This window comes from Aethalodelphis obliquidens, unplaced genomic scaffold (genome assembly GCF_003676395.1).
Source record: "Aethalodelphis obliquidens isolate GAN/ISIS:26980383/991018 unplaced genomic scaffold, ASM367639v1 scaffold51, whole genome shotgun sequence".
Lineage (NCBI taxonomy): Eukaryota > Metazoa > Chordata > Mammalia > Artiodactyla > Delphinidae > Aethalodelphis > Aethalodelphis obliquidens.
This window is the reverse complement of record NW_020837995.1, coordinates 2,623,590-2,634,189: the sequence shown is the minus strand read 5'-3', so window position 1 is coordinate 2,634,189 and position 10,600 is coordinate 2,623,590. Positions and strand designations below refer to the sequence as shown.

General features: G+C 44.7%; 1 protein-coding gene across 2 annotated transcripts in view; it reads left to right on the top strand.

The window, feature by feature from the left end:
* GREM1 (gremlin 1, DAN family BMP antagonist) overlaps window positions 1–9,807 on the top strand; it is an 11,710-nt gene extending 1,903 nt beyond the window's left edge. For both annotated transcript variants that reach the window (XM_027083796.1, XM_027083794.1), the window contains exon 2: window positions 7,548–9,807. In XM_027083796.1, the coding sequence (XP_026939597.1) occupies window positions 7,549–8,103 (555 nt within the window). In that variant the 5' untranslated portion in view covers window position 7,548 and the 3' untranslated portion in view covers window positions 8,104–9,807. The remainder of the gene's footprint in view (window positions 1–7,547) is intronic.
* The last annotated feature ends 793 nt before the right edge of the window (window positions 9,808–10,600 follow it).

Below are 10,600 nucleotides of genomic sequence, written 5' to 3'. Positions count from 1 at the left end.
CTTTCTTTCTTTCTTTCTTTCTTTCTTTCTTTCTTTCTTTCTTTCTTCCCTTCTCTCTCTCTCTCTCTCTCTCTCTGTCTCTCTTTCTGGGATGCAGGACTTAAAAGGATGGACTTTTCAAAGCAAGGAGGGAAAGAAGAATATTAAACAAAATTACAGATTCTCATCTCCTCCCGGGCACACTGCAGCCTACAGTGGTAGGCGATTTGATTACCATCACTGGATAAATTGCACACTCCAAATTGTTAGTATTAACTAATTATTTAAGGGCTCTTTAGAACTTAGTTGCTGTGTGTAGGGCTGTGCGTGTGTGTTTAACCCCCAGGTCATTGTAGGAATTAAAGTGTTTTGTAAACTTTGTAATTTCACAGGTTTCCTATTTTCTTAAAAGTTCGTTTTGAGTGAAATGTTTTGGTAACCCATGCACGATCTATGGGAAATCCAAGTTGGCTAACATAGACTTGTGTGAATGGTTACACAGGGGAGAACAGAAACCTATTACATCCTCACCTCTCTGAATGAGAGCTGCCTGCCTTGTCTTCTAAACTGAAGCCCTAATCTTAAGGTTTAAGTGTTAAAAGTGATACAATGCCACAAAATTTTATGCCACAAACCCAGCTCCCAAGAAATGCTTGTCAGCAGCAAAGCTGTGGAGCAGCAAAGCTGTGCAGAATAGAGAGTGTAGGACAGACGGGAAAACCTAAACCTTTTATGTAAAAGGAGTGGGGGAGGTAGGGGAGGTGACTGTAGCATCCAACTGAAAGCACAAATCAGTCCAGTGTTATCAGCCTATGTCTTACATCTGCAAGGAATTGTCTTTAGTTTTAACATATGCTCTTAGAAATGCAAAGTACAACAATAATTCCTGGGACCAGAAAGGTTTTTTTCTTTACATATGAACAAAATAGAGAATTATTTGAGTCACAATATTGTTCAAATTTGATTGCATTAGAAACAAGTCCATGTGTCCCTTATTAAATACCATGCTGAGTGTCTATAGAATAGTGGTTAAAGACATGTGTTTGGGGGCTAGGGAGAATGGGGCTCAAACCCTGTCTTTCCCATGAGGGGCTGTGCGACCTTGGACAAATTCCTAACTTTTCAGAGTCTGAATTCCCTGATCCGTAAAAGGAAGATGATATTGTCTACCTCATATTTTGTTGTGAAAAATCAATTATAAAATTCAGTCAGAATTGAGCATAATGCCTGGCATAGGGTTTAAAAAATAGAGGTGGCTCTTAGTGGTGGTATTGGGAGAGGCAGTAACATTATAGGACATCAGCGTGTACCACAAGGTGGTTCTGAAATGAAATCACAAATCCCACTCACACAGGGACCAACACACATCTTTCACTACAATATAGAACCTATGGCTTGACTGACTCTCAATAGTGCCGCTCAGTGAACATTTAACATTTATTACTTTCTAACTTGTCTCCTGTTGACCACAAGAACTGTATACCATCATTAACTTCACCAAAAAATCTTCGGATGAGCCTTGAGAGCTCCTGAGATACTTAACTACTAGGTGGTCTCCTCCCTGCCCTATATGATGTTGGGCCCAAGCCTGACTTAGCCTGAATGGTCTTCAGAATAGGGAGGTTGCAGTTAGGGTACTTGCAATACATACAGGATGAGACTTTATCCTCTACTAGTTTGCCTTTGGTGCAAATTGTCTGAAAACAAAAAAATCAATGCAGTATATTCTTTTATTTTTTAAATTTATTTATTTGTTTATTTATTTATGGCTGTGTTGAGTCTTCATTTCTGTGCGAGGGCTTTCTCTAGTTGCGGCGAGCGGCGGCCACTCTTCATCGCGGTGTGCGGGCCTCTCACTGTCGTGGCCTCTCCCGTGGCAGAGCACAGGCTCCAGACGTGCAGGCTTAGTAGTTGTAGCTCACGGGCTTCGTTGCTCCGTGGCATGTGAGATCTTCCCAGACCAGGGCTCGAACCCGTGTCCCCTGCATTGGCAGGCAGATTCCCAGCCACTGCGCCACCAGGGAAGCCCAATGCAGTATATTCTTAAGAGCTTCTCTGCTCAATTTCTAAAAGTTGACTGCCTTTTTAAAAATTAAAGATCCAATTTAAAAACAACCTTTGCCCTTCTCAAAGATTTAGTTCTGAGAAATAGGAATAGGGTCTTCTAAAACCTGGCCTGCACTTAGAGCCTGTGCTGTCACTTCCATTATTTTTTTAATACTGGGGAATAATTTGATGGCGTGCCTGTTGAATAGCTTTCTAAAATTCAATTCATCAAGAGGAATTGATCAGCCACAGACATTTGGCTTGCTGGTCATTGTCTCCTCACTGTTTATCCCACTCAGCACTCCATTTAACTGAATACAAGCACGTTGCTTAGCGAAAATGAGAAATACGGCAAGAAGAGTGCTGAAAGGAACTGGCCTAAACTTTCCCAAAGACATCGAGCATATTAGAAACAGGTTACACGTAACACTTTTATTTCTGATTCCCCAGAATTCCATGATTGTGTTCTCACAGCCTGGCGAAGATTGGAATAAATCACCATGACCTGCACAGGACAGAGGGTGGCTGATAGGGCGTATTTTTGTGCAGATGTTCCCTGTTGATCACTTGGGGCAACCTGAAGGAAAGCATCAGATAGAGGAGACATGCTCTGAGAGTATCTACGTCCTCTGGGACAAATGGATTAGAGGGGAGAACAGTGGTAAAGGAAGAAAAAAGATAGGGGTGGGTGGGTCTTGCTGGTGGGAAACAGTTGCAGAGAAACTCATCATGAAAATTTGATCACGTTAGTTGGAGAAGCAGAAATACATTAAGGGGAAGCTGAGGTAGCATTTGAAAAGAATATTGTCCGCAAAGGAGAATAAAGGGAGGTCTTTGTGGGTGTCTGATGCGCTCTGGGTCCATGAGATGCAGCTTTCATTTAATAATGTGAGTGGGTCATTTCATGAATGCAAATTACCAGAACTGTTTTCAGCTCTCGTTTGGATAATGGATGGTAATTCGTAAGACCTAAATCTGGATTAGCCTTTGGATTCATTTTTGATAACGAGGCACTTTGCTAGGTGTTGATGGGAAAAAGAATTATACCTAAGGAACTTACATTTTCTTGGTTTCCTCCATGTCTGTGATATTTACAGAGTGAAAATTATTTGGTGGCAAGACAATTGGGATTTCAAGAACACAACAGCCCTATTTCCTTCAATGAGTAATCAAGATCATTTTGGTGTGGAGGAGGTTGGGTGACTGACCACAGTGACTTGACAGAGCCCTGGTTCTAGAACCGGTTCTAGTTCTCATCCCCCTCCCTCTTACTTGTGTGGGATATGCAGAGTCCTTCAGAGCACTGCTGTTCTCTAAGAAGCTGAGGTCTCTGTTGATTGAGATTCCTAAGGTTTTTGTTTTTGTTTTTTTGCGGTACGCGGGCCTCTCACTGTCGTGGCCTCTCCCGTTGTGGAGCACAGGCTCCGGACGCAAAGGCTCAGCGGCCATGGCTCACGGGCCTAGCCGCTCCGCGGCATGTGGGATCCTCCCGGACCGGGGCACGAACCCGTGTCCCCTGCATCGGCAGACGGGCTCCCAACCACTGCGCCACCAGGGAAGCCCCCTAAGGTTGTTTTTTTCCTCTCGCCAAATAACTAGTTATAAGCTTTAAGAACTCAAAAGCTGAAGATATTTAAAGAGTAAGCTTTTTGAAAATGAAAAGCCATTTCATAATATTTTTCACACCTAATAAATTTTGAGAAAAATTTACTTTTCTTAAAAAGTCTGTCACTCTAAAAAAAACAGTCTGTCACTCTAGACCCCTTTTTCTCATGGGATTTGCACACTCCCATAGGAACAGGAAGTCAGTCCAAATTAAAACAGAAAACCACAGTTGACTAATTTTGAATTTACTGCTTTATTGTTGGTTTCTTCCAGAGTGAATACAATGGCTTTTTTTTTTAACATCTTTATTGGAGTATAATTGCTTTACAATGGTGTGTTAGTTTCTGCTGTATAACAAAGTGACCACTATACATATACATATATCCCCATATCCCCTCCCTCTTGCGTCTCCCTCCCACCCTCCCTAGGTGGTCACAAAGCACCGAGCTGATCTCCCTGTGCGATGTGGCTGCTTCCCACTAGCTATCTGTTTTACATTTGGTAGTGTATATATGTCCATGCCACTGTCTCTCTCTCTAAAAAAAAAATGGTTCTGAAGAACCTAGGGACAGGACTGGAAAAAAGATGCAGACGTAGAGAATGGACCTGAGGACACGGGGAGGGGGAAGTGTAAGCTGGGACGAAGTGAGAGAATACAATGGCTTTAATTGGAAATATAAACCCTATAGTGTTCTCCATGGGACCACGTAAAAAGAAGTAGGTATTTGGAGTTTTCTTGGAAAAAGGAAGAGTAGCATTAAGAAGCTCCCTGTAGGCTAGACTCTGCTGATCTTCAGCATGTGTGAAGACATTTTAAATGCAAAGAACAGAAACTCTGTCGGTCAGTGTGGTTCATGACAATCATTCATTGAACAAAAGAGCATCTACTCTGCCAGGCATGGAGGAAGAGGTGATGAAAAAGCCCTCATGACTCTCAGACTTGATATTTATTTAATGACAGATGGGAAATGCCAGATAGGGAAAGCTGAGTATAAAGGAGGTCCTTAAGTGGTGTAGAGAAAGAAAATTGCATTTTTTTGGATAGATGTTTGTGGGTATGGCTGGCCCCATGACTTGAATCTCTCCCATGCAGTCAATATACCTTCCCAGTCAAGTCTCAGATTGGCCTCTGTGATGTTGGCTCTGAAATCTTGGGTTGTTCTGGAGGCCATTTTTAGGAGGGATGGGGAAGATGGTGGGTGGTGGCCTAGGGCTGTCTTATGTGTTCCTCTTGGAAATGGGCAGAGACTGAATTTTAATTTAGATCCTGGCCTGGAATTGAATAAAAACAAACTTGTGAAAGCTTCTTGAATTCACAATATATTTGCCCAGGAGACTGGACTGTCATGGCTCAAGTTGTCCTACTCTCTGGAGAAAATCAGCACTGTTTTATAACTGGGCTTTCCTCACGAGCGATGTCTTAAAGACAAAACAAGGAAATTAATTTGTTGCTGTTGTTGAAGCAAAAAATGCTCTGTTTAAAGAACAAAGATGCTGTAACATAAACTGACAAAAGCCAGGGAGTCAGAGCAGGAGCTAAATGTCACATTATCAGCTCCAAACTTGAACTTGCCCAAAAGTACTAGGTTAATGTCTAAAAGATGGTGCCATTTAAGAATAGTTTGAATTTAATATTTAATTATCTTAATTGGACATTATCCTTAGGGTTGCATGGCATTTACTTACAGGGGCTGCCCTTTAGAGAATGCAGGTTCCACCCTGCCTTTGTCTTTGAAAAGTAACTGCTCCAGCTACTAATACCAGCTTGGATAGCTCCTTGGGGGCCACGGTGAGGTTACTGTTAAATTGCATTTAGTGGTTATCCTGTGTCACACTGGTGGACAGAAGAGATCAGGGACGTGGGTGCTTCACAGCTGTGTCCTCGGGTTCAGAACTGTGGTGGACGTGGAAGACAGGGGAAACCTCTGGATTCAGGTCAGACTTGGTGTGATGGCCTGAGGAGGGAGGCTGGGAATTTGAAACTGTACTCATTGAGAAGAAAATCCCTAAGACTCTGATGCTTCTCTCTTGCACCCTCTTTTTTATTTTTTATTTTTTATTTTTTTTTTTGCTGTACGCGGGCCTCTCACTGTTGTGGCCTCTCCCGTTGTGGAGCACAGGCTCCAGACGCGCAGGCTCAGCGGCCATGGTTCACGGGCCCAGCCGCTCCGCGGCATGTGGGATCCTCCCAGACCGGGGCACGAACCCATGTCCCCTGCATCGGCAGGTAGACTCTCAACCACTGCGCCACCAGGGAAGCCCCAACTTTCCGGGTTTTTTGTCAGTTTTCCCTTTGCCTCCACTCCCCTTATTTCATTTTTTTTTGCCATTGTTCATATGCCATTGCTCCTACTGACCCATATCTAACTCCAGACCCATCCACAATAATTCATTATCATTAACTTATTCAACATGTCTGTGGCACTTACTAATGTAAATATTTGCACATACCTGTTCTCTTGTGTCCATTTTCTACCTTCTAAATTCTATATACACACACACACATATGTGAAGGACGTACTTCATTATTTTAAAAGTAGATGGGCTTCCCTGGTGGCGCAGTGGTTGAGAGTCCGCCTGCCGATGCAGGGGACACGGGTTCGTGCTCTGGTCCGGGAAGTTCCCACATGCCGCGGAGCGGCTGGGCCCGTGAGCCATGGCCGCTGAGCCTGCGCGTCTGGAGCCTGTGCTCCGCAACGGGAGAGGCCGTGATAGTGAGAGGCCCGCGCACTGCGATGAAGAGTGGCCCCCGCTTGCCGCAACTGGAGAAAGCCCTCGCACAGAAACAAAGATCCAACACAGCCAAAAATAAATAAATAAATAAATTAAAATAAATAAATAAAAGTAGAGCAATGTGTATCGTGGTATTAAGAATGATATAATGAATATCTGTGCCCAGTTTAAAAATGAGAATGAGTGATCCAGGAATCTTATGAATTACGTGATCTTTCTGGTAAAGTAATTTGTTCTGTCTGCAGTACCACCATATTTAGTTAGTTTTCTAATTGCTTTCAGTTTTACATCAATTTTGATCTGAACAACATATCTGGGGATATGAGGTGTTTGTATCTTTGCTTAAATAAAGTCATTTATTAAAAGGTAAAGTGAAATTTTCTCTAGGTCAGAAAGCAAGCTGTTATCCTAGGACTTCGACTAGAAGCTGAGTCTTGACTTTTCGTCTAGTGCTCTTCCTGTGAAGGATTCTTCCTCTTTCTGGCCTCCACACATCTCCTTCCGATGCCTGATAACACTGAACATCTCATAAGCATCCAATGAAGCGAACTCAGGAAGGGCTCAGGCCAGTCAGGGAGAAATAGTGAGACCCTTTCCTGTCAGATGAGCCCTCTGGCCGGCGAGGCTAATTCATCTATTTACGTAGCAGGAACTTAACCAAATATTGTCAAGTGCAAGAATGAATAACTATATATAAAATAAACAACAAGGACCCTAACTGTATTCAGTATCTTGTAATAACCTATAATGGAAAAGAATCTGAAAAAGAATAAATATATATATATGTATAACTGTATCACTGTGCTGTACACCTGAAATTAACACATGATAAATCAACTATACTTCAATTAAAAGAAAAAAAGAATGAATACAGTTAAGGGACCATAATACAAAGTCAAACGTAGTTGGTGTCAGGAAGCAATTCCCCTGGGAGGACAAGTGACAGAGCTCACATCTTGGCTTATTCGCTGGCTGACCCCGGGCAAGCTACTTCATGGCTTAATGGCCCAGAGGGTCACGAGAATAACAGTACCTAATGCACGGAGATACCGTGAGAGGCAATGAAATCGTTTACGTCGAGTGTTTAGCAAGTGCCTGATAAAACATTAGCTGTTTTATGAATGTTTTCATTAATTATCTTTTCCATTTTTCATGTCTCTCCTCTCTGTGTCTGCCCCCTTTAGCATGAGCCGTACGGCCTACACTGTGGGAGCCCTGCTTCTCCTCTTGGGGACCCTGCTGCCGGCTGCTGAAGGGAAAAAGAAGGGGTCCCAAGGGGCCATCCCCCCGCCAGACAAGGCCCAGCACAATGACTCGGAGCAGACTCAGTCTCCCCAGCAGCCTGGCTCCAGGAACCGGGGGCGGGGCCAGGGGCGGGGCACTACCGTGCCCGGGGAGGAAGTGCTGGAGTCCAGCCAGGAGGCCCTGCATGTGACCGAGCGCAAATACCTGAAGCGAGACTGGTGCAAAACCCAGCCGCTGAAGCAGACCATCCACGAGGAGGGCTGCAACAGCCGCACCATCATCAACCGTTTCTGCTACGGCCAGTGCAACTCCTTCTATATCCCCAGGCACATCCGGAAGGAGGAAGGCTCTTTTCAGTCTTGTTCCTTCTGCAAGCCCAAGAAGTTCACCACCATGATGGTCACGCTCAACTGCCCCGAACTACAGCCGCCCACCAAGAAGAAGAGGGTCACTCGTGTCAAGCAGTGTCGTTGCATATCCATCGATTTGGATTAAGCCGGGCCTACCCAGCCTGTCCTTGGGGTGCAAGCCCCCAGGCGGGCCCAGAACCAGACCTAAATCAACCTGATTCTTACTTGGCTTAAATCTAGAGGCAAGAAGAACCACCAGCTGCCTTCTGCCAGGAGCCTGCTAGTGCGTAGTTTGTGTGCATGAGTGTGCATGGGTCCCTGTGGGTGTTTGCAGACACCAGAGGAAACACAGTCTCTGCTAGAGGGTACTTCCTATTATGTAAACGTATCTGCTTCCATGCGGGATGGTACAGAAAGCCCACACCACCTGAGGCACATTTGGAGGGGCAGGGTTCTGCCTTGGTCTTCCATGTGCCCTCCTGGGGACCAGAACCTCCCTTCAGAATGAATGTTAGTGGAAGAGGCTACTCTGAGGGCAAGAGACCTGTTTTAGTGCTGCCTTGGCCTTAGGATATTTCAACCTGTGCTTGCTTTCCCCCTTCCTCTTCCCTGTCACAGTCCATCCCTTCTTAGGATCTCAGTGACTATTTCCGTCTAATCCCCTACCTGCCAGAGGCTCTAAAGTAACTCACTTGACCACAGATGCAAATGTTTCCTATTTGGGGAAGACCTTTCAGACTCTGGGGGAGGCTGGTAGGGCAGGAAGGTTAGAGGATTGAGAGAAGGGAGAGATCGCAGGTGAGGACCAGTTGGCCCAGCAAAATTCAGGAGGGAGGTGTGCAGAGCCTGGAAAGGCCAACCTCCAAACATGGTGAGACCCATGCTTTAGCAAGTTTTTTCCTGGTATTTAAAGAACCCAAGGAAACAGAGGAGAAATGAAATTGCCCCCCCAAGATCATTAACTTTGTGAGTCACTGTGACTGTGGAAATTAGCTGTAACCCAATACCAAACTTAAAACATAAATATTGACCCCTCCTATTTTCAGAACCAAGTGAGTGAGCGAAACCAAAACATCCCCTCCTGCTTGGCCCCTCAGATGGACAAAAGATGTAGTTCAGAAACCCCCCCCCCCCCACAGGAATAGGAAAAAGACAAAAACCTTATAAGCAGAAGGTCTTATTATCTTTCCTTTAGGCTGGGGTATAATCACCTCTTTCCCAGTTCCTTATTCCTGTGTCATGTTTCTGAGAGCCACAACCCTGTATTGTAAAGATTCTGCCTCTGCCGAATGTACCTGACAGTGAAGGACCAGGCTAAGATAAGAGCGTTTAGGCCTGCTCCTTTTTAGAAAGAAGTATATTTGGGGTCTTTTTGTTTTAGCCATCTATAAGAGATTGAGCTGGAGAGCAGAGGAGAGTAAGGAAAGGAAGGAGATTGCCTCTGGCTAAGGAGTAGTCAAAAGTCAGGGAGGACATGTAAGGGATACACCAGCCCTTCTTCCTTTGCCCTTGAAGGGTCTAATGGGAACCCCCAGTTAAGAAATGAGAGTATTTGTGTGCATTAGCTGTCCTGCAGCTGGTAGGATTTATGTAACATTGTAACCATTTGGAAACTACTGTTCCCTGATTAAACTTAGGTTATTTGCAATGCGTATTTAGTATTTATCTGATGGCCAAAGCACAGGGTGGGTGAACCTTCCTGCATTTTGGATTTGGACAACTTGCTCTCTTCAAGCCTGAGGTTTTATATGTAAACCCCCCCACCCCCGATACGATTCTTGCCTTGCATCCTCTCAGTCTCACCAGCCAAGTCATGTGTAACATGGGAAACAAACACCATAGACTTGTGTTTCAGTTGCCCATGAAGGCTCCAGCATTCAAAGGACCAATGCAACTAAAGAGGCTGTTTTTATTTTATTTCATTTCTGTTTTGGTCCAGTGCTTTCCCTACTAACAAATAAATAGGAACCATACTTTGAGGCAGAAGTCATCTTGAACACCCGAAATATTGGGTCTAATTTTAAAACTTTGAAATTCACTACTGATGATTCTACACTAGGCGAATTTGTGCAAACACATCGTCTGTGCATGTCACATACACCGTATGCCCCTGCCCTAAATCCTTGTATCGTCCACGTCCTCCCAACAATAAAACGCAGAATGGATTTAATTAAGCATGCAAATGCTAAGCTAGAATTTTGAGGGTGGGGGAGAGGAAAAGAAAGGGGAAGGAGCTGAAAATATAAAACCACACTAGAGAGGAAGAATGACGCTCAGAACCAGCAGACACCGAATCTCTCTTGTTCTGACTCTGCCACGAGCATGCAGTTTTTTTAAAAAGAGATGACTTCAGTTGGTAGCAGGAATCTTCTTTTAGTAGCTTGTACCACAGTCTTTTTTTACTTTTTTTTTTTTTTTTTTTTTTTTTGCGGTACGCGGGCCTCTCACTGTTGTGGCCTCTCCCGTGTGGAGCACAGACTCCGGACGCGCAGGCTCAGCGGCCATGGCTCACGGGCCCAGCCGCTCCGCGGCATGTGGGATCTTCCCGGACTGGGGCACGAGCCTGTGTCCCCTGCATCGGCAGGCGGACTCTCAGCCACTGCGCCACCAGGGAAGCCCTGTACCACAGTCTTGCATGTAAG